The 23834-nt window shown below is 39.1% G+C and overlaps 1 protein-coding gene across 1 annotated transcript in view; it reads right to left on the reverse strand.

Annotated features, from left to right (window-relative positions):
- SEL1L2 (SEL1L2 adaptor subunit of SYVN1 ubiquitin ligase) overlaps window positions 1-23834 on the reverse strand; it is a gene marked incomplete at both ends in the record, with an annotated part of 110350 nt that overhangs the window by 12782 nt on the left and 73734 nt on the right. Inside the window, 10 exons of the mRNA XM_079945438.1 lie at window positions 768-916; window positions 2577-2664; window positions 3230-3292; window positions 7071-7148; window positions 8009-8077; window positions 15125-15181; window positions 15818-15972; window positions 17161-17242; window positions 17328-17387; window positions 17804-17857. Of these exons, the coding sequence (XP_079801564.1) occupies window positions 768-916; window positions 2577-2664; window positions 3230-3292; window positions 7071-7148; window positions 8009-8077; window positions 15125-15181; window positions 15818-15972; window positions 17161-17242; window positions 17328-17387; window positions 17804-17857 (855 nt within the window). The remainder of the gene's footprint in view (window positions 1-767; window positions 917-2576; window positions 2665-3229; window positions 3293-7070; window positions 7149-8008; window positions 8078-15124; window positions 15182-15817; window positions 15973-17160; window positions 17243-17327; window positions 17388-17803; window positions 17858-23834) is intronic.

A 23834-nucleotide genomic window follows, 5' to 3' on the forward strand; every position in this document is an offset into this window, starting at 1 on the left:
AGAGAATGAAGGGAAGACAGTGCCTGAGGGTGTAGGTGACATAACCGTGAGGGAGGTGTGCAGAGCTCCGTGGGGACAACAGGCAACTTAGTTGAATAGCCCTTATGTAACCAAAAGAGGTTAACCATACATAATTCATTAGGAATTGGCAAAGGAGCAAATCTAAAGATAGATTATTAGCTGGCAGGTTTTGAAACGAATTTCAGAGGGGCCAGGTTGCAACAGGAAGGTATTTATATTGGTGCAGGGGAAGTGTTTCATGAATCAATGAAGGACATTAAGGTCCTAAAAGCCTTCTTTTGAAAACTGCATCACTATCCCAGGCTGAAAGAATTCACTTTCTCAATTGTCATCCAAATCATCAGAAAAACCTAAGGACCTGGCTTTCTGGGAAGAAGTGAGCTACATTTTCTAGGCTAAATCAAGCCTTTCATGTCCCAAGTCGCAACTCCCAATCCTACTAGAAGTGCCAAATTGCCCTGGAGATTTGATTGAAAGCTGAAACAGAGCTCCATAACTGAATTCGGAGGCGAGCTCTGAATTCGATGAAAAGCCAGATGCAAGACAGGAGGGATCATTTCTCTTCCTCCCTTTCCGAGTCTGAGTTACATCACTGCTTTTCCTCCCTGGCAAATGTCAGTGTCCACATTGTCAGCTGGAAGAAACAAGATAATATCTATAAAATCAAAGACACCAACAATCTAAGGACAGTATCACCTCTTCTCTGTGATAAATGAAAAGTGCTTTAGAAATAGCCCGTGATTTACCTCCACAGCAGTTCTGCACGATCTTAACACTCCTGTTCCTGTGGCGTACATCTTGGCCAGGTAATAAATAGCGAGGGGCTGCCCACTCTGAGATGCCAAGTAAAAATATTTGAAGGCAAGTTTATAATCCTTCCATACTCCAGAGCCAGCTGAAAATTAAAATTATTTTGAGCCACCCCTTATTTACATTGTTTTTTACATTATCATCTATGGATGTAATGCTCATAGTGATTCCTGCTATTTTAAATAGGATGAGAAAAGCCAACCAAAAGTCAAGCTACTCTAGATCTACTATCTGGGGGAAAAAAAGTTGAGTCAGATTTTAAGTAAGAATATGGAAATGTATGTTCTCGACCCATTCAGAAAACTGAAGGAGATGGACTGTTTAGTCTCATGAAAACATCTCCTCAATATGGTATAACTGCAATTAATGAAAAGGAGACCAAGTGGTAGTCTCTGAGGACCAGAAGGCCCTCCATGATGTGTGTCACCATCCCTGTCATCCTTCCATACCAGGAGACCAGTATAGCTCCTCCCAGCCATAACTATGGAGTTTGGAGCCAGTAAATCCCAGCTCCAGGAGGCCCAGCTCAGACTCAGCTCATTGCTTGGAGCAAAGCATTTGGAGCTAGGATGGAGAATCAGCTACTCCCAGCAGCTGGGATTCTTGTCCTGACTCTCCCATTACTCCTTTTGTGACCTGGGCACCCATAAGCACTTCATTTGCAAAAGGAAGGGCTTTCACTAGGTGGTTCTGAAACTGCCTTCCAGCTCTAACATTTCTTAGCCTTTAGAAGCAGTGCCATGTTGCTGCTAAGAGCAAAGGCTCTGGAGGCAGGTCACTTGGGTTTGAGTCCCAGCTCCACCAAGTGTATGATCTTGTGTAAGATGTTTGACCTTGATATGGCTCAGTTTGCTCATCTAGAAATGGTGGGCTACCCCCTAGATGTGTTGAGAGGACTAAATGAGTAAATACATGTAAAGACTTAAACATTAGCCATAACTATTACTCTTATTCTAGATGCTTGAGGAATCTGATAGACCCTGGGCCTGGGATTTGGAATAAACTAGAAGAACAAGGCTATCTTAGGCAACCTCCCAAAACCGTAGAGAACAGGCCCTCCACCTGGGCTATTGTGGAAAATGCCAGACCTGTCTTTTTTTTTTTTTTTTTTTTTGTGGTACGCGGGCCTCTCACTGTTGTGGCCTCTCCCGTTGCGGGGCACAGGCTCCGGACGCGCAGGCTCAGCGGCCATGGCTCACAGGCCCAGCCACTCCGCAGTATGTGGGATCTTCCCGGACCGGGGCACGAGCCCGTGTCCCCTGCATCGGCAGGCGGACTCTCAACCACTGCGCCACCAGGGAAGCCCCCTCTCTGCCCGTCTTTTCAATATGGCACCAAGGATCATCAGATTTCTCACCATGGCCCACTCTCCTTCCTCTCACACTCTGTCTCCTTTCCCTCTGCAACCTCAGTTACTCTTACTAATGCCTGTATGTTGATGTCTCCCCAAATCTTTCTCTCCAAGTTTTACCTTTCTTGTGAGTTTCACACTTGTTTCTGGGTTGTGCGCTGAGTGTCACAAGGCACTTCAAACTTAAAATTTTCAAAGGTGAGCTTTCTGATTGCACCTCTTTGCCTCCTCCCCCCAAATGTCCTTTTCCTCCTGTTTTCTTCAAATTCCTCCTCAAATTGCTGCCTGAATGTTCTGTCTAAACCACTTTCACCAATCCTTTGATTTGTCTTAAAAAAGGAGCAGACTTTGCATTTATCATTCTAAGTAAAGCAGCCATATGTGTAGCACTTACAGTAGTACATGAAGCCTAACTGAAACTGTGCGTTTGGCCATCCCTTTTCTGCAGCTTTCTGAAAGTATTTAAGTGCTTCTGCATAATTCTGCAAGATAATTACACTTTGTTACTCAAAGGTACATGCATAACTCCATGGTAACAATTGCCTTCCACTTTTTTTAAGAGCATAGTTAGTGCCCTATGTGATTTAGGCTAATTAAAGTAGTATCAGAAGTATTATACATTTTATTTCATTATTATATTAGATTCTATTAAGAAATAATTATCTTATTTTCATTGTAAATTATGTCTTTTCCTACATTGACAGTAGGTTTTGTTAGATATTGGGGGAAGGTCACTCAAAAGACAAAAGTTAAAGTAAGAAGATAAATTTCTCTATGAAAAAAAGTCCTCACGGCTTAGATGATTTCTAAGGTTACTTAGAATCTGTGATTCTAAGATATAATTAGCGTTGTTACTCTTGTCACAAGCTTGTTCTATGTCTCTTTGGCAAATATTTCACTGAATTATTTTATTCTCTATTACTAGATATGATACCTTGGCAAACCAAGTAATAGAGACTAATTCCTTTAGATTAATCAGTGATCATGAATTTCACCCTAATAAATTGCTAGAAATGTTGAAAAAGATAAGAAAATTATTTAACTTACCACAGGAACTCCTTTCCCATAAAAGTAAAGAAGACCGAGCCCATGAAGACCAATGGCATTGCCCTGGAACAGGTTTAAAAATCCAAGTAAAGTCCCAGAAGAATTTACCATACGGAAAAGTATTGCAAAATCATTCACAATATTTGAAATGCAGCTGGTAGGAGATGAACTAAGGCAGGTGAATCAGGCAGTTGGTGTTATTCTGACCCTCTCTAGTTTCTCCTTTCACACTTTCATAACCCACCTCTGACTAGAAAAGAGGGAGATGAAAGTCAAATCTTTCCTCCAGTCTTTCATTCAGCATTTATTTAGTGCCTGCTTTGTGTGTGACTCCGTAACAGGCATTGGGCAGAGGTAGGAGATGAAAGTCAAAAGATCAATAAACCATGATCCCTGCCTTATAGATTCCTGGGCTCTGAGCCACTAGGTAGGACCTCTTAATCATGTCAAATGTGGTAAGTCCTACAGTAGAAACAGATAAAGAGTGTTGTGGGCACCTAGAAGAGGGAGGCTTAGGTGATGGTGGGTGAGACTAGGGACTGAGCAGATTGAGTTGTCGGAGGTGTTGACATTTGAGCTGGGTCTTAAACGATGTGTAGGAGTTTTTCAGAAGGGAGAAGTCTATCTAGACACTTGTTACCTGCTTTGGTCAAAGGAGGTTGACGTAAATGGCCAAATAATATTTGGAGACTCTATGAATTTCAATCTAGCTGTTATGGATGGTAAAGCACTGTTACTGCTTATAAGGTTTATAGTATTTCCTCAGGGACTTAAGTTCTGTTAGAAAACTCTCCAAATTTCTCTTTACCACTTAAATGTATTTATTTGTAATTAGTTTTAATAATTTAATAATTGAAATGTAATTATTGCTGATGCAACCAGAATATTCCTCGGTGATACAGGAATAGCACATAACTAGAGAAGGCATAGTTCAACAACTATTTCAAGACTCCAGACTTTGAGCCTATGCATGTCAAAGGGCCAGCTATTGTAAGAATTCTTGAGGACGGTCCACCTGTATTTAAAACAGCTGGTATATGTCTACTATCCTCTTCCCTCTTCTCCCCTGACTACTACCTGTGGTTCCAGGAGTTTTAGGATAGACTGCTCTGGGGATAGTAAGGCCTGGTGTGATCCATGTGGTAAAGTCTAGTGAGTCTGTCTCCTTTTAACTATCTTCATTTAGATGTTGAGAAAAAATGGGAGGGAAGGGAAATGAGAGGAAGGAAAGAGGAAGGGAGAAGGAGGAGAAAGGTTAGAATACTAGGGACACATTTCTTTCTTTCTCTAAGAGAATCCTTGGGAAACCAGGGTCTCATTGGATGACTCACCAACTGTTTAAGGCCCAGAGTACCTGTTTAGAATGTTCAGCTCAGGAGTGGCCAACTCAGATACCTCCAGAGCCATGCAAGTAACGTAAGAAGTACATTAAGCCCGGTGATGGGGGAGTGGTGGAGACTGAGGCAAACCAGAGAGCACCTGCCCTGTCCAAAGGCAGCAGCACCTCCCCAGCTCTCTGCTGCAGCCAACTGTCATCATGTGGAAAGGCCGCCTCACGTGGACAGCTCTTCTCATTTTCCAAGAAAAGCCGAACATCCAGATTTTGATATGAAATTTCCTAATTTTTAAAACTCTTTCTGAGCCAAACAAAACATATGTGCAGGCACCAACCCCCCCACCCCATACATAACTTCTGCCTTAGGGCTCAATGCTCTAGCTCAGGTTAACTGACATGAACTTAGGGACCAGATGGTCATATTTGGCAAATATTTGATGAACCCCTACAAGGCACTAAGACCATTGGCCTCCTCTAGGTGAAGAGACATGGCCTTCAGACAGTAGGAGAGAAGGCACAGGGTAGAAGCAGTAAAGTGTCTAGCAGTACACAGAGTGAACACAGGGCAAGTTCAGAAGAGGGAAAAGATGTGTGCCGAGGGAGTAGGGGTGGCTTTGTGGAGGGAGAGAGGATCGAGCTCTGCTCTGGGGGATGGGTATTCAGAATGGGGGATTCTGGGAAGGGGGGAATGACAGAAGTGTGAAGATGGGGATGGGCCTGATGTGTTCAGAGGTGTGAGAGAGGAAACCAGAAGAATATGGTCCAACTTGGGCCCAACACAGGATAACTGTTCATGTTTCTGAGTAAGACACAAGAAGTCATAGAGTCTATAGCTTTGCATCCTAGTACTGATATGACTTAAAAACAAATTTAAAAAGCAACAGTTTAAAAAATAGTTGTAAAAGAAGAGTATGGGTGTGCAAGAGTGGGAGGCAGAAACTCTTACTTTGATAGTGACCCCAAGTGAGGAATCTAATAAACTGTCCAGGAGATGGTGAAGGATTACATGGCTATGTCCACCTGATGCCATTCATAATAATGCCCATAAAGGAAGGTAGCTCAGGTTTAGAACACGAGTAGCTCAGATCACTACTGGTTACACAGCCCTTGAATAGCTTGGGGGAGCTGGGTTAATTTACACACTCAGCTCCCTGGCATCATTCCTTTGCGCTGACAAATCAGCATTATCTGCCCAGTCACATGAGATCTTCCTCTGTTACATTATACCACCTCTTTTTCAGTCTGCTCTCCTTGTCATCCTAATCTAATGGTACTCTGGATGCCTGTCTCGCGGAGCAACAATTTCATATAAATTACAAGGGAGAGGAGAGGAGCTGAATACCAGCCTTCTCAGTAATTTAAACCACAATAGCAGCAGCTCCGAGGTGCTAGTCGTTTATAAATAGGCTCCTGAAGCAGCGTGTGGGCTTTTAAAAACCGAGAACAGTTGAAAATACTCTCCATTTGAGCACATCTCTCTTGCCTGTGTTGCTGTAAGACAGTGGAAGACAACAAAATGCTTCCCACTGTGCAGGATTAGAAAGTTTATCAAGGCTGTTCTCCAACGTTAGGTTGGTGAGTGTTGTCATGAGGACGTTCTTTATGCACCACAGGGGTTTAGGGGAGTCTGCTAAATTTCACCTGACAGATACCAGCCTCACTGATCTTAGGAACCAAGGCAAGAACTTCAGTGGCAGGAGCCACACTACACAATTTCTATATTTCCTCACAGATCCAATCCATTCTGCCTCGGATATGCTTTGAACTTCATTCTACCTTACTGGCCCCAGACTTCGAAAGATAATAGCTGACACACACACTTATTGTGTGCCAGGCACTGCTTTAGGTACTTTACAATATGAGGCATATAACTATTAACTCATTAAATCCTGACAACAACAATATGAGGCAAATTTTCCTATGTTCTCATTTTATAGATAGGGAAATTGAGGCACAGAGAGGTTAAGTAACTTGTCCATGGTCACACAGCTAGTAAGTTGAAGGACTGGCATTCAAACCAGGGATTCTGTCTCCAGCGCCACGCTCTCAATCATATTGTCCTGGCTGCCCGACAAACTTCTGCCTGAGCCAGAGCCTTTGGGTAAGATCAAAGGAGAAAAAACTGGGCATTTCTTGGCTGTCTTTGTACTCAACTTACTGCAGTTACTGACTGAGTTTTCCCTTCCTCAGTCCTCATTTTTGTTTCCTGTTTCCTGAGCTAGATGGCCTCATCTACTGCATGGTGGAAGGGAGAGCTGAGCTTCTGTCTGGCCTCCAGCTAGGACAGCACAAGGCACTGCCATTTTCCATTTACCAAGAAGGTGAGACGTGTCTCTGCCTACCCCCAACCCCATATTTTATTGTCAACGATATTTTTCTTCCCCGGGACCCTAAACGCCTCCCAGGCCCATTAGTCTGGCATGGGGCTTTGGACTTAACTCTTCAACACCAGTCTGCATGTAATAAAAGGCAAGTGTTTTTTACAGAAATGGGCTGAATACATACCTTATTAGCTGCCATAGAAAAGTATTTGAAAGCGGTAGCATTATTTTGTGGTGCGGCAACATTCCCTTCTAAATACATCTACAAAAAAATAAAATAAAATAAACGAAAAGATGTAAAAACTAAGGAATTTGAGGGTGATGAAAATCTTTGAGAACTACATAGAGGTGATGGTTGCACAACATTGTGAATGTAGTAAAGGCCACTGAAGTGTACACTTTAAAATGGTTAATTTTATGTTATTTGAATTTCACCTCCATTTTTATAAATGGAAAAACTAAGGATACAATCTATTACATACATTCTGGAGTGCCCTTGCCCAAGGGCAAAAAAAAAAGGATCCTATCTGTGTTTTTTCATGTTTCCTTGCATCTAAATTTACTGTATGTAGCCCTCTGGAAGCAGGGCACTTGTCCCCATGGTTACTGATGCAGACTGGCTGCGGGGAGCCAAGGACAGCACACAGGGGTGTGAGTGGTCTTTGAAGGAGAGAAGAAGATGCCTCTCCAGAGGGACACTCCACAACAGCTCCTCCCATCAGTCAGGGAGGAGCTGGGTTTGGTCAGTCTGGAGCTGGTTCTCATTCCAGGGATGGAGGAAGGAGGTACCCTCGATGGGTCGAGGCCTGTCCCAATCTAGCCCAGATCTCCTGTTACCCGCCAAGGGCTCAACAGAGGGGCTCTGAGCTACACTCAGCCGGGAGCCCTGGGCCACATTCACTTTCAAGACGGCTTTTGGTGCCCTGGCTAAGGACCACTATTGTATGGGGCTTCTTCCCAAACTGTCACCTCAAGAATGCTACTCTCAGTTTGTAGCCGAATGCCCCGCTTAGCTGCTTCCATGAAAGAGGTGTGCAGCCCTGTCACCATACACTGGGTTCAATTAGCTGGTACTATTAGGTTTTAAGAAATGAAAAATATTGGTCAAGATGAAGCTTGTACCTTTCCTATAAATGCCATGGCATTTGCACTCCCAGCTTTTGCTGCCTTTAAGAAGTAGTATAATGCTTTCTGGAGAGAAAAGAAACAACATTATTGACAGTAATGAACATATCATACAAAATAGCTTTTGAACTAAATTTTATTTCATTAAACATGCATTAAAAACTATCTATGAAATGCCCACTTTGTTTAAAGCACTACTCCAAGTGCTATTTCAGTCACAAACTTGAAGAGTGGGAGATAAATATATATATTTCATATATATAATTTTAGAATGTTAGGGCTTGTTTCTCACATTTGGAAAGGCATGATAGGCATGTGGCTTTGTGGAGGACAGATAAATCCCAGCTGCAGAACTAAATACTCCATTATTTTAAAAAAGTACACTTGTATGTTGTCAGTATGTACTTATTGCATAAGACAGTTTGTGTAATTGGCAGAATTGGATATACAGCATCCTAATGTTTATGAGGCAGAGGGAGTAAGACTAGACACAGCTGGCTGCCTGCTGAGCCCAGGCCTTTCTGCAGAGGTGAACTTCAGACCAATTCTTTCTAAATCAAACTGAAGGGGGCCAGCAAAGCCTCTGATCCTCTCTGGGTCATAACGTTAAATGAAATGCTCAGTCTAGAACGCATGGGAGCTGACCTGTCTCCTGCTGCCTCATTCCTTAGGCCTCATCCTGACCTTCCATCAGTTCTCCTCAGAGACCACATGGAGAAATAAAAGAAATAAGCCCCAGGAATGAGAAATGAAGACACACTCTCCAAAGTGTCTTATTAGGACACAACTCTTCTCTCTTTAAAAAGCCTTGATTAGATTGATGTGCAAGGATCCACTCCTTCCCAAAGAGAAGAGAATGTTTAAGGAAGAAATGCAGGTCGTTCTTTTATACGTAAATTTGCTCTAGAAATATTGCCAACTTATTTGAGAACCACACACTTGTTACTAAAGTCGGTCTGCCTTGTGGACATAAAGTAAATACAAACGCTACCATCCTGGACCTCATCACATCATACATCCGTTCTCCCATCCACCTCTTCTATTCTTCACTTATCCTTTCAAGAACTTGGTTGAAACCTGCCATACATATGGTAGTATGGCAGGTATTATAGGTGATTCATAGATGAGTAAAAAACCCTATCCCTACATTTGCTCCCTAACAATACTGTTGAGAAAAAGGAGTAGATGTAAATAGCAGTAAGACAATAAGTGATAGGTGAGATAAAAGGAACACTGAAAAGAATTAGATGGGTTTAGAATAATAGAAATTGTATGCAGCTCTATGTTAAGTGTTTTACAAGCTTTTTCTCACTCAGTCTTCACAACAGCACCGTAAGGAAGCTATTATTAATATCTGCGCCTATTTAGTGACACTCAGAGTCATGCAGTTGGTACTGGCAACCCGCCAGCAGCCTGAATCCAATTCCCATGTCCTTGGCACTCTGCCTTCATGGTTTAAAGAAGGAGGGCTTAAATGATAAAGGTCATACAAAAGATAAAGGATTCACTGTGCAGAAGGCATCACAGGCTGAGGGAATAACATGAACAAAGAATGGAGATGGGAGTGTCCAAGGTGTGTCCAGGAAATAGTAGTTACTTTGGTACACCTGAAGTAGAACATCCAAAAGCTAGGACTAGCAAAAATGTGATGGGGCCGTATTATAAACAGTCTTGAATACCAGGCTAAGGACTTTCATTTTATTTGGTAAAAAACAGAAGCCATTGGAGATTTATGAGCATGAAGTAGTCTTGAAACAAATGCTGTCTAAAATGTCTGGAATCACGTAGGTGCCAGTTGGATAGGAGACAATTGTAGCAATGTATGATTTACCAATTACATATTGGTAAATAAATCAAAGGTATGACTAAACGTATGATTTACCAATCACATTTATCAGAACACATCAGTATAAGAAATAATCGTATTTCTTATGAATATCTCTACTGAGCCAAGACCCGAATATATCCATCAGTAACTATAATTTGTGCAAGTCATAGTACAAATTTGCTCCAGGCTTTGGTTTCTTCATTCATGTTCTCTTCCTCTGTGCTTTCGGGAACCCTGTCCTTCCCTATCATGGCATGCATCCATTGACCTGTCTGCTTAATTTTTTGTCTCCCCCAGTGTTGAATTCTCTGTATCTTAGCACAGTGTCTACTGTATGTTAGGCACTCAGAAAATATTTCTGGAATGAAAGAATAAATGACTGAATGAAAAGATAAATTTGTCAATCTCTAAAACAAGGGGACTGGATTTTAATTTTTATGGTCCCTTCCAGCTCTAGCATTATGATTCTATGAAATCATTTTCAAAGTCCAGTTTCAGAATTTGGGCTCAAATACTTGGCAATAGAGAGCTCTGGGGAAAAAGTTACATTCTGGGACTCTAGATTTGAACTGTTAAAAGAGAATCGTCTATTCCCTAGAAGCAAATAAGAATCCTGGAGTTTTCCCCATCCTTCAATATAATGATCTTGTAAAGACCAAAGGAATTGAGGCTCTCTCTCATTTCCCCTTCCTCTTTCCTGGCTTACTTGGCATCTCAGCTCTCTTTTCTTTATCTTTACGTTAACCTGCCTTTAATGCTATTGTTTCAATTGCATAAACATTTATTAAACACTATGTGAAAGAACCATGCAAGCTACTTTGATGGCTATGCATGGGCAAACCTGAGTTCTTGCTCTCAAAGAGTCAAGTATCCATCCATCCATCCATCCATCCATTCATCTATCCATCTGCTATGGTCTGCATATTTGTGTTCCCCCCAAATTCATATGTTGAAAACCTAATGCCCAAGGTAATTGTATTAGGAAGTGGGGTCTTTAAGAGGTGACTGGCAGAGCTCTCATGAATGGGATTAGTGCCCTTGAAAGCGGCCCCAGAGAGCTAATCTGCCCCTTCTGTTATGTGAGGATACAAGGAGAAGTCTGCATTGCAAGAGGGCCCTCACCCAATCATGCTGGTACCCTGATGTCAGACTTCCAGCCTCCAAAACAGTGAGAAATAAACTTTCATTGTTTATAAGCCACCCAGTCTGTGGTATTTTTGTTATAACAGCTCAAACAGACTAAGACACGATCCATCCATCCATCCATTCTTCAAATATTTACTGAGCACCCACCATCATATTTTACTGATTCTAAGATGTACAGCCCCCAACTCCTCTCCCATTTTAATCAGGACATTTCTTACTATCAATGGCATCATATAATTTATATTGGGAGTGTTTTCTCTTCCTCAGTAGAACATAATGTATCTTATAATTGATGGTGTCTTAGATAGGATGAACTATAATATGTCTCAGGCATTATGCTAAGTGAAGTTTCATTATTTGAATGCACATCTCTTTTTTTTAAAAAAATGGACATGATTTTTTTGTTGGTTCTAAGGAAGTCCCTAGTTTAATCAGTTTGTAACATTTCCTTTAGAATGAAATGCCAAGAAAATGTATTGTTCTAAAAACATTTGTGAAACTTCTTTTATCACAGGTTCTATAAGCCACTCTTAAAGGGGATAGTATTAGCTCTGTTCTTTTTAATAGGTGGCAGGGTGGACAAAGCTGTTGCCTTTACATACTTGATATTATTCTTCCACTAGGTTTAATTTAATTATGCACTATCCACTTTAATAATATGCACCAAAACACCCAGCTTTCCTAATCCAATTAATTCTGAGCCTGTATATATTTAGAAATGCAAATGACATTAAAATATATGTGTACAAATTCAAGACAATGTAATCAAGAATTGCATATACAATACTTTTCAATAATTAAGAATTTGGTAGTGGGGAGGGTAAGGTGAAAATGTTGCCTGTGGTGACAACTCATAAGAGAAATTAATTCAATCAAACAATGAGGAGGGGGAAAAAAGGCAAGCTAGTCATTTCCAGGTATTCTGATGTTTAATCTGCTGGGCAGTACTGGGCATCACTTATATTTATAAAGAGCCTTACACTACTAATTTTCTTTGGTGGACTAAAACATCAGCATACTGATTCAAGTGGTGGTTCTTAGGCTGGGGAAAATGTCTAATTCTTAGGATGCTGTCATTCATTCATTCACTCATTTACTCATTTATTCAGTAAATATTTACTAAGTACCTAATATGTACAAGGTACTAATCTGAGTACAAGACACACAGTAATGAGTAAGATAGATAAGAATTTACATTCCATCATGGGGAGACAGCAAACAGGTCAAGATCAGTATAGTACAAGGAGTGAGAGGGGCTAGAGAAAAATAAACACAGCATGATAGGATAAGTGATAAAAACGTAGAGTTGGGCTTCCCTGGTGGCACAGCGGTTGAGAGTCCGCCTGCTGATGCAGGGGACACGGGTTCATGCCTCGGTCCGGGAAGATCCCACATGCCGCGGAGCGGCTGGGCCCGTGAGCCATGGCCGCTGAGCCTGAGCATCCGGAGCCTGTGCTCTGCAATGGGAGAGGCCACAACAGTGAGAGGCCCGCGTACCGCAAAAAAAAAAAAAGTAGAGTTGATCAAGAAAGCCCTCTCTGAGGCAGTAAGACTTGAAGAATGAGAAGCTAGACATGGGAAGAGCTGCAGCAACAGCCTTTCAGAAATTGGCTTTATCCTTTTATCTTCTCTCTCCCCTCTGCATCTCCCATGCTCTTCCAAGTTGATTTTGATGCAGCTAAGCTGTGGCAAGTTGCAAAAACTGCCACAATACTTTGCAGTTCTGCCTATTAAAAGGAGAAATTCTTTTTCCTACTCCTTCAATGCTGGCAGGCCTCGTGACTTACTTTGGCCAAAAGAATATGGCAGAAGTGATTTCGGCAGTTCCAACCCTAGGCCTCAAGAGACTTTTGCTATTGTATTTGTAGAACCTTTGACTGCCATGTGAAAAGCTTGGGCCAACTGGCTGGAGGATGAGAGCATGAAGAGAGACCCAGTCATCTCAGCTGTCACAGATGAGGCCATCATAAATGGGCCAGCCCTGGCCAAAACTCTAGCTAACTATACATGTGTGAGTAAGCCCAGCCAAGATTAGTTGAGCCTGGCCCAGACCGGAAGAATTACTCAGCTGAGCCCAGCCACAACTACTGACCTGCCAAAATCATGAATTAAATAAATGGTTGTTGTTTTAAGCCACCTAACTTTGGGAATGGCGTTTATGATGGTAGCCTAAGCTAACTGATATATAAGCCAATCAGTCTTGATACCTTGACTGGAGTCCTCCATGCAAGCTCAGATTTATTAGACTGAGGAAAGCAGGAAGGACCAGCTTGTGCTTGCCCAACTACTGGGATGGTTCTGGAATTAAACCAGCCTTTTTAGATGTCTAGATGGGAAGATTGGGGCCCAACATACCACCAGAGAATTTGGAGAAACCTGAGTGATTATATCATTCCTTCTTCTTGCTTTACAAATGAGGAAACTAGATTTCAATGGCTGCATTTTTTTAATTTGTGTTTTGTTTTTGCCCAGGTCAAGAGTAAGCAAAGTTTAAAGAAAAGAGCACAGGCTTTGAATGTGGAAATCCTGAGTTCAAATTTTACTCCTTAACAATCTTACTACCTAGCTGTGAGATTTGAAACAATTTACTTCATCTCTCCAGCCTCAGCTTCTCATCTGTAAAACAGAGATAATGAATGTGAATGAGCCCACAGTAGAGCCTGACTGGGCTCCTGGGTGATACCCAACTGCCTAGCTGTTGCCACTACAGCACCAGACTCTTCTATTGCCAGCCTTGGGATTGCACCTCATTCTCACCTAGAGGCAGCTACAGCTCCCATCTGGTGTTCATGGTGGCTAGAGCTGACTGCAAATATGGGGCTGGCCATAAAATTCGTTCGGGTTTTTCCATACCATCATACAGAAAAACCCGAATGAACTTTTTGGCCAGCCCAATGCTTAGCTTTGTGGGATCTTATGTACTCTGCAAAGCTTAGTGGGCATTCCGTATAGGCATGGTTTGGGCACCTTCACTATCAAATTTTGTCTTTATGGAAAATGGGGAATTCTCAGTTATGTATCTTATAGTTAACAGGAGAAACTCATTGCAGGCTGAAATCTGATGTTGGAATCATGTGAATCCAGAACTTCTAATCTAAGAAGCTAAAACCTTAGTTATTGTGAAGATTTTAAAAAATCTGAAGACCTTCAGTTGAGCTGTCTTGGAATGCATATGCTTATTTCAATTGCTACCTATTTTATCACATCTTATAAAATTAACTTTGACATTTACCTAATGAGTATAGTACCTCATATAAAACACAAACTATAGTACCAAAGGTACATTCATAAAATAAAATATAAAGTGAAACAGAAAGTAATAACAGATCAGTCTTTTATGTAACTGCCACACAAATTAGTTATTTCTATTGCTTAGCCATTGGGACTATGTTGAAATAGAGTGTGTGTTCCTTTGAGACAGTGAGCACATGGCTTGTATAAAATGACAAGGGCTGCAAAATCATCTTTTAAAAGAATCCCAGTTAGTTCCCAGATCTGTGGGGATCTAAGGCCTTGAAACCACAATCAGGATTACGACAAGATCTCATCCAACATCTTTGGCATCTTACTGAGGAGGATCCTGTGTAGGTCAAGTTTATTTGCTTTTTTCTCCACCATAAATGTGAATTGTTAATTAATCTTCTAACCTCACTGGGATCAGGTAAGATTAAGCAAAGTGATTGAAAGGAGCTTTGCAAATGTATAAAGATGATTAATAATATACTTAATTATATTGGAAGCAGTCTGTCCTCTAATCTAGCCAAGTGGGGTTGAGGTGTTAGCTCCCAGGTAGACTTTCCACAGCTGGCCTTTGGGAATGGGTGTATCCTCCTCACCTAACCCCAGTTCAACAGTGAGTTTGGGTGGGAGAGGGTTCAGTGGGACCATGGAAACTCCCCAGCCCCAGCTACTCCTTCACAGGCCTCTACCCGCTTTGTACTTGGAGGCAGGTAGGAAAAGTGCTTTCTCTAGTGAACTTTGTTCTTCCTCAAAAACTGGGAAGCAGATCTGACCAAGGAAGCAGCAGTGGGCTTTCCCCAGCAACTCTTCCACCCACCCTCTCACCTTTCATGGCCCCGCCAACCTCTCTCACCATTATCCTTCCCACCCCACATGACTGAAGCTTGAGATTGACTTACATAGTAATCCTGATCTAGACCCTTCCTTCCAGTTAGATGTAACTGTCCAAGAGATACCTAGAAATGATGAGTTTTGACAATTATTTTAGTAGTAGTATTCATTTCAATAAAGAAAAAAATTACTTGATGATTTTAATGCAGTATATTGATCCAGTTTGCTACAATTGGCATGTCTTAAAAAAGAAGCAGAAAACCGTTCCCAATTCCGTGTTTTATTGGGTTGATGTTGGTCATATGGCTTCCTCAAGGCCAGAAAGCTGGCCTGGTGATGTACAGCAACACCCGGGCACGCAAACCTAGTGGCTTTAACTCTTGGTTCTCAAAGGTCACACAAATGCTGTCCTATTTCCATTCCCATTTCCAAGGACAGGGTATTTCTGGATCCTGGTAAGAGTTCATTCATATTAAAACCAACATTGGATGGTACTTTTTTTCTATAATTACAATCTAGTTTTTTTTTGGTAATAATTTTTTTAGGAGTAAATGCAAAAAACAATGCCATTACTATTGCAACTGGTTCTCCCATAGGCTATAAGGAACTGAAAGATACAGACAAAAAAGTAGAACAAAGAGGGGGTTCTCTTCCCTTTCCCATTCAGGATGGAGCATTGTTAACCCTTCTAGGACTCAGAGAGAACTAAGCCCTTTGTAATTTGCATGTTCTAAAAATTCAAGCTCATCTGTATACATTACTTGTATCTGAACATCTCCTCTTTCAGCCAAAAATTTATAGTATTGATATATGTCCCAGTCCAAAATCTCACTGTTAGAACTCAGATTTTCAGGTCTTTCAGTTAGTCTCACTTTTTCCACTGGAACACCTGCACTTTTTTCCAATTTGTCAGCAACTGTGAATAGAAACAAGCCAGAGAGTAGCCAGAATACACAGACTGTAAGAGACAGCAGTCAGCTTACAGAAAAAAACTATTAGGCCTATTCTCTTTAAATTGTGCAGAGATCTGGTCTACTAACAGAAAAGAAATATCCTTGGAGATAGAATTTTGCTTATTTGGTTCTCAGAAAAGTACAAAACACTACTTATTTTTTGCAGCCTATACAAATGTTGTATCAATATATGTAAGACCCTAGCCAAGCAGGCTCAGGAAAGAAGACAGATTTCAGAAGAAGGCAACCAAATCCTTCTATCACTGACTTTTACTGGGTGTATTGAAACTACAATACAAGAGTAAGAACCGCTTCTTAATTATTTCCTATGGATAGTCTGAAAATAAATTTCAAATACGGTTGAGTAAACCTAACAAAATACACAATTTGAAATATATCTGGTAATTCCAGTTTCATTAAGCATACAAAAACATCTTGATATATATAACATCTTTAATTCAAAAGTAATTTTTTTCTTTCTTTTCTCAGATCCTAATAATGTCAAAGATGTAAATTCAGATGTTATTCTGATCATAGAAATTAACCATGGACTTTACCCTATTCACTTCTTGGAAGGTTTTTATTTAAAACTCTGTTATGTAGTCTGGTTCAGTGATGTTGCATGAGGAAATATTACATGCAACTTTGAAAATGATTCTAGGAATATATATTAACCTTGTGCTCTGTTTTTTGTAGACAAAGGATAGGGTAATAGAATAATGGTTACTTGAATTGTTCTCAAGTGCAACAATAGAGATTGCCAAGGTATGTACCTTACATCCATTTCTTCAGGAATTTTTAACAGGTCATCCCATATTCTAAATGTTAGAATTACAGAAACTGCTTAATATTTATTCATGTTATATTTAAATTCTCAGTTTAAGGAAAGAAGATCACAAGATCAAGTAAAATAGAATTGTTTGGAGACATGAACTAACAAAAATAAAAGATGAGTACAATCATTTAAAACTTTTGGAAAAGTAACTCTTAAGAAATCAGAAACTCTACATTGTATTAAAAGAATTGTATTATAACCGATGTTAAAGCATAGTCTTTAAATACTTTCATAAATATTTCAACTAGTATTGATTTGTTTTTTTAATTGCTTGACAAATCTCTTTATCTAAAAATAAATTATGTGGATTACTCACTATAATCTGCCACTTTCTTGTAATGACTTAGGGCAACTTCGCAATTCTGTAGAACACTGATTCCTGACAAATATCTGTACCCCTAAAACACATATAAATTCTTAATATTTTGACAATGTTATATTTATACCACACCTATTTGGGCCCAAGAATATTTAATTACAAACCAAAATCATCTGGGATATCATGCTTCCTCCAGCACTTCCAAAGGTGTAATATATCAGTGCCTAAAGTTTAAAAAAAAGGTTATTCGACATTTAAATTTGGAACTCAAACCCAATCATTGCCTTTTTATTCCTAACCTTGAACTACTCCAAAATAAATTACAAATTTCATTCTCTTTCTCTGTAAAGATGGCTGCCATTCACTGGGGGCTTATTGAGCTCTGGAGTCTGTGAAAAGGGGATTGTACATGATATTTCATTTAAACATCACAAAACCCCTATGGAGTAGATATTATCTGAAACTTGATAATATGGAACATTAAGAAACAAATGGCATTAGGACCCTAAACTTCTCTAACTATTGAGCTGTGCTCTTAACCACCACACTAGAGTGAGCCCTTCACTTAAAGAGTAGACTCTCTATTCAGTGTCCCTTTAAAAAATCATTTTTGTTCCAGAAAAAAATAGAATGACCTTACCTTAGCTTGATTGTATTCCATTCCTATTCCACAAGAAGACAAAAATCCTAATGCCTAAAGCCCAAAAGAAAAAGAAAAACTCAACAAATCCATTTATTTTACAGCTATTCTTACCTACATCAGTAAGGGGTATTTTAAATATCTGCTCTATAATTATTTATATTGTTAACTTATTTCTTATACCATAGCAAATTGCCTTATTACACTTTTGCTAAGGCAACAAGAAAAATTTGGAAAAGGTTATAATAGTGGAAGTTTTGTATAATATATGTGAAAATAAGCTAATACTTACTGAATTTTAGAATAATTATAGTAATAAAATAGTATAAACCAATGCTCTCTATGTGTTTACCTTTCTTGGCAATGAAAAGACTTTTTTCTCCAATACTTTTAAATTTTAATTTGAATACTTTTTTACATATTTTAAAAATAAAATGTGATAGATATAAAAAGTTCAAACAGGAAGAATTATATTGAATAAAAAGTGAAAGTCTGAACACAGAGCAAGATGGTGGAATAGGAAGCCCTGAGCCTTGTTTCTCCAATGTATCCAAAATACACAGTCCAAAAAGCCTTTATGAGAACTTCAGAAGCCAGTTAAGAAATCGTAGTTACCCAGTCAAGCTCACAGCAAAGAACAGCCAATTAAAATAGGTTAGAAAAGCCATTAGTTAATCTGCAATCTTATTGCAGGTTTTTAAGGTTATTTAATCTGCAATCACTCCTCCCCCAGGCCAGCACAGCTTGGTGTGATCAGCAGAAAAAGTCCAATTTGGAGCTTCTCCCTTGGGAGGGAAAGAGGAGAGTGGAACTTAGGTCCAGTATTCCAGCTTTTGGTGGGATTGCCTGAGGTACTGATTTCTGTCTTGCCTGATACAGGGTGCTAATGGGGAACCAGCATACTTTCAATTCCCCAGGGGGCTTCTGAGAACAAAAGAGCTCATGGGATTGTTGCAGCATCAGAGAATTTATAGCATACTGCAGATGGCAGCCAGCAAAACTCTGCACAATCAGGAGAAACAGCCCACCTCATGGCTTCTCCCTTGGGAAGGAAAGAGAAAAACAGAGTGGGAATTCTGACTTTTGAAGAGGGGCTGATGGAAGATTTGGCTTTCATCTCATCTGATTTGGAGCACTGACAGAAATGGAATGCTTTAGATGCTGGGGGCCTCTAAGCAAAAAAGAGAGCTTGGAGGCTTGTTGCAACACTAGAGAACCTGCAGTACCACAGAAGGCAGTACCACCAGAGACAGCAAGTGATTACAACCTCCTGAAAAAGAAACCTCTGTAATTGGGAAATTACAAACACAAATCCAGAGAAGACACATTCCCAGAAAATATTTGAGAGACCCCCAGAATCTCTAGCTGTGTTTATTGGTGAAGGTCTTCCTCTGTATAAATCTAGTCCATAAAGACTGGGAAAGGTGGCCGTTTCCCCAAATGCATAAATCACAGCAAAAAATAACAAGGCAGATAAAGAAACAGGGAAATATGGCCCAACCAAAGGAATAAAATAAATCTTTAAAAATTACCCTAAAGAAATGGAGATTTACAAATTACCAGACAAATAATTCAAAACAATCATCTCAAGCTCAAAATGCTACAAGAAAACACATATAAACAACTAAATGAAATCAGCAAAATGATGCATGAACAAAATGAGAAAATCAACAAAGAGATAGAAACTATTAAAAAAATCTTACAGAAATTCTAGAGCTGAATACAATAATAGAATTGAAAATTTCACTAGAGACGTTCAACAACAGATTTAATCAAGCAGAAGAATCAGTGAACTTGAACACAAGTCATTTGAAATGATTGAGTTGGAGGAACATAAAAAAAAAGGAATTTAAAAAAGTGAAGAAAGCCTAAGGGACTTGAGGGACACAAAAAAACTGAACATTATACACATTATGGGAGCCACAGAAGACTGAGATAAAAAGGGGCAGAGAGCTTATTTTAATAAAATTTGGATGAAAACTTCCCAAACCTGAGAAAGGAAATAGGTATCTAAATTTAAGTTCAAAGAACTCCAAGTAGGGAGTCCACTCAAAAAGGCCAACACAAAGACACATTATAATCAAAACAAAGACATAGAGCACCAGATGCAGCAAGAGAAAGGAGACTTGTCATGTACAAGGAAGTTTCCATAAGATTATGAGCAGATATCTCAGCAGAAACATTACAGGCCAGAAGAGAGTGAAATGATATATTCAAAATGCTGAAAGAAAAAAGCTGTCAACCAAGAATACTGTATCTGGACAACCTAACCTTCAAAAATGAAGACAAAATATAGAACTTCCCAGGTAAGCAAAAGATGAGGGAGTTCATCAACACTAGAGCTGCTTTACAAGAATTGCTAAAGGGAACCCAAGTTGAAATGAAAGGATGTTAGCCCGCAACACAAAAGCATACAAAAATATAAAGCTCTCTGGTAATAATAAATACATAGACAAACAAAGAATCATGTAATACCGTAATGGTGGTGGATAAGTCACTTTTAATTCTGGTAGAGAATTTAAAAGATAAAAGCATAAAAGATAACTGTAACTAAAAAACTATGTTAATTGATAACAAAATATAAAAAGAAGTGATTTGTGTCACTAATAACATAAAGTGGGAGGAGGGCAGAGTCTATGTGATTGAAGTTAAGTTGATATAAATTTATAATAGATTGTCATAACTATAAGACGTTTTATGTAATCTCCAGGGTAACTACAAGGAAAATACCTACAGAAGATGCACACAGAAAATGAGAAGGGAATCAAAGCATGCCATTACAAAAAAATAAATGAAAGACAAAGGAAGTCATCAAGAGAGGAAAAGAAGGACAAAATAACTATAAAACAAACAGAAAACAATGAACAAAATGGCAATAATGAGTCTTTCACTTTAAGTAATTACTCTCAATTTTTATATGGATTAAACTCCCCCAATTAAAAGACATAGAAGGCTCAATGGAAAAAAAACAAGATCCAACTTTATGCTGTCTACAGAAGACTTACCTTAGATATAAAAACAAACATAGGCTGAAAGTGAAAAAAATGGAAAAAGATATTCTATGCAAGCTGTAACCAAAAGAGAGGGATGATCACACTTAGAAAAAATAGACTTTAAATCAAAAACTGTCACAAGAGGCAAAGGGCATTATATAATGATAAAAGGGTCAATTCACCAGGAAGATATAACCATTATAAATGTATATGCACCTAACAGCAGAGCACCCAAATATATGAAGCAAACAATGACAGAATTGAAAGGAGAAATAGTGATAAAATAACAGTAGGAGATTTTAATTCCCCACTTTCAATAATGGATAGAACAACGAGACAGAAGATTAATAAAGAAACAGAGGAGTTGACCAACACCAAGGACTAATTAGACCTAATGGACATATAGCAAACACTCTACTCAACTACAGCTGAATACATATTCTTCTGAAGATCACATAGAACATTCTCCAGGATAGATCATATGTTAGGCCACAAGACAAATATTAACAAATTTAAAAAGATTAAAATCATACCAAGTAACTTTTCTGACCACAGTGGAATGAAACTAGAAATCAATAGCAAAAAGAAAACTGGAAAATTCACAAATATGCACAAATTAAGCAACACACTCTTGAATAACAAATGGGTCAAAGAAAAATCACAGGAAAAATTAGAAAATATCTTGAGACAAATGAAAACTAAAAACACCATACCAAACTTAGGCAATGCAGCAAAAGCAGTACTAAGAGGAAGTTTATAGAGATAAAAATCTACTTTAAAAAGCTCTCAAATTAACAACCTAACTTTATACCTCAAGCAACTAAAGAAAACAGAACAAATGAAGCCCGAAGTTAGTAGAAGGAGGGAAATAATAAAGAATAAAGGAAAAATAAACAAAAAAGAGAATAGAAAAACTGTAGAAAAATCAATGAAACTAAGAGCTAGTTTTTCAAAAGATCAGCAAAATTGACAAATGCTTAGACTAAGAAAAGAAGACCCAAAACACAAAAATCAGAAATAACAGAGGGGACATTACAACTGATGCCACAGAAATGAAAAAGATAATAAGAGAGTAGTATGAAAAAATATACACCCCAAAATTGGATAATCTATAAGAAATGGATATATTTCTAGAAACACACAACTTATGAAGACTGAATCATGAAGAAATAAAAATCTAAACAGATCTATAACTAGTAAGGAGGTTAAATCAGTAATCAAAAACCTCCTACAAAGAACAGCCCAGGATCTGATGGCTTCACTGGAGAATTTTATCAAGCATTTAAAGAATAACACCAATCCTTCTCAAATTCTTCCCAAAAACCGAAGAGTAGAGAATACTTTCAAACTCATTTTATAAGGCCACCACTACACTGATAATAAAGCCAGACAAGTATGCTACAAGAAAAGAAAACAACAGACCAAGATCCCTGATGTATATTGATGAAAAGAAAACCTTAACAAACTACTAGCAAACAGAATTCAACAACACATTAAATGGATTGTACACCATGATCAAATGGGATTTATTCCTAGAATGCAAAGACAGTTCAGCATATAAAATAGATCAAAATATATACTGTTGGCCCACTGTATCTGGAGGGTTCTGCATCAACACACTCAAGCAACCACAGAACAAAAATATTTTTAAAATTCCAAAAATTTCCAAAAAGTAAAACTTAAATTTACTGTGCACTGGAAACTATTCACATAACATTTACATGGTAAGTAATCTAGAGATGATTTAAAGTATACAGGGGGATGTGTGTAGGTTATATGCAAATACTACATCATTCTATCGGGTGAGCCAAAGGTTAGTTCGGTTTTTTCATAAGATGGCTCTAGTAGCACTTAGTTGTCTTTAACTTTATTCCAAACAATTTTGTTAGATTGTATGTGACAGCTGTCATATCAGTGTGCATTTAAAAAAAGACAACAGGGCTTCCCTGGAGGCACAGTGGTAGAGAGTCCGCCTGCCGATGCAGGGGACATGGGTTCGTGGCCTGGTCCGGGAAGATCCCACATGCCGCGGAGCGGCTAGGCCCGTGAGCCATGGCCGCTGAGCCTGCGTGTCCGGAGCCTGTGCTCTGCAACGGGAGAGGCCACAACAGTGAGAGGCCCGCGTACCGCAAAAAATAAATAAATATAAATAAATAAATAAATAAATAATAAAAAAAGACAACAAAACTGGTGAATTTTTGTATAGCCATTTTAATATTGAAGATGAAAGAAATAAAGCAACATTTTCAGCATTTTATGCTGTATTATTTCAAGAAAGGTAAAAATGCAACTGAAATGCACAAAAAGATTTGTGCACTGTATAGAGAAAGTGCTGTGACTGATTGAATATGTCAAAAGTGGTTTGCGAAGTTTCGTGCTGGAGATTTCTCACTGGATGAGGCTCCATGGTTGGGTAGGTCAGTTGAAGAGGATAGCGATCAAATCAAAGCAATAATTGAGAACAATCAATGTTACACCACGCAGGAGAGAGCTGACATACTCAAAATATACAAATCAAGTGCTGAAAAACATTTGCACCAGCTTGGTTATGTTCATTGCTTTAATGTTTGAGTTCCACATAATTTAAGCGAAGAAAACATTCTTGACCATGGTTCTGCATGTGATTCTCCACTGAAACATAATGAAAACGTTCCATTTTTAAAACAAATTGTGATGGACGATGAAAAGTGGATACTGTACAATAATGTGGAAGGGAAGAGATCGTGGGACAGCGAAATGAACCACCACCAGCCACACCAAAGGCCGATCTTCATCCAAAGAAGGTGATGTTGTGTATACGGTGGGATTGGAAGGGAGTCCTCTATTATGAGCTCCTTTCAGAAAACCAAACAATTAATTCCAACAAGTACTGCTACCAATGAGACCAACGGAAAACAGCACTCAATGAAAAGCGTCCAGAATTATTCAACAGAAAACACATAATCTTCCATCAGGATAATGCAAGACTGCCTGTTTCTTTGATGACCAGGCAAAAACTGTTACAGCTTGGCTGGGAAGTTCTGATTCATCTGCAGTAT

This window comes from Stenella coeruleoalba, assembly GCF_951394435.1.
Source record: "Stenella coeruleoalba genome assembly, chromosome: 15".
Lineage (NCBI taxonomy): Eukaryota > Metazoa > Chordata > Mammalia > Artiodactyla > Delphinidae > Stenella > Stenella coeruleoalba.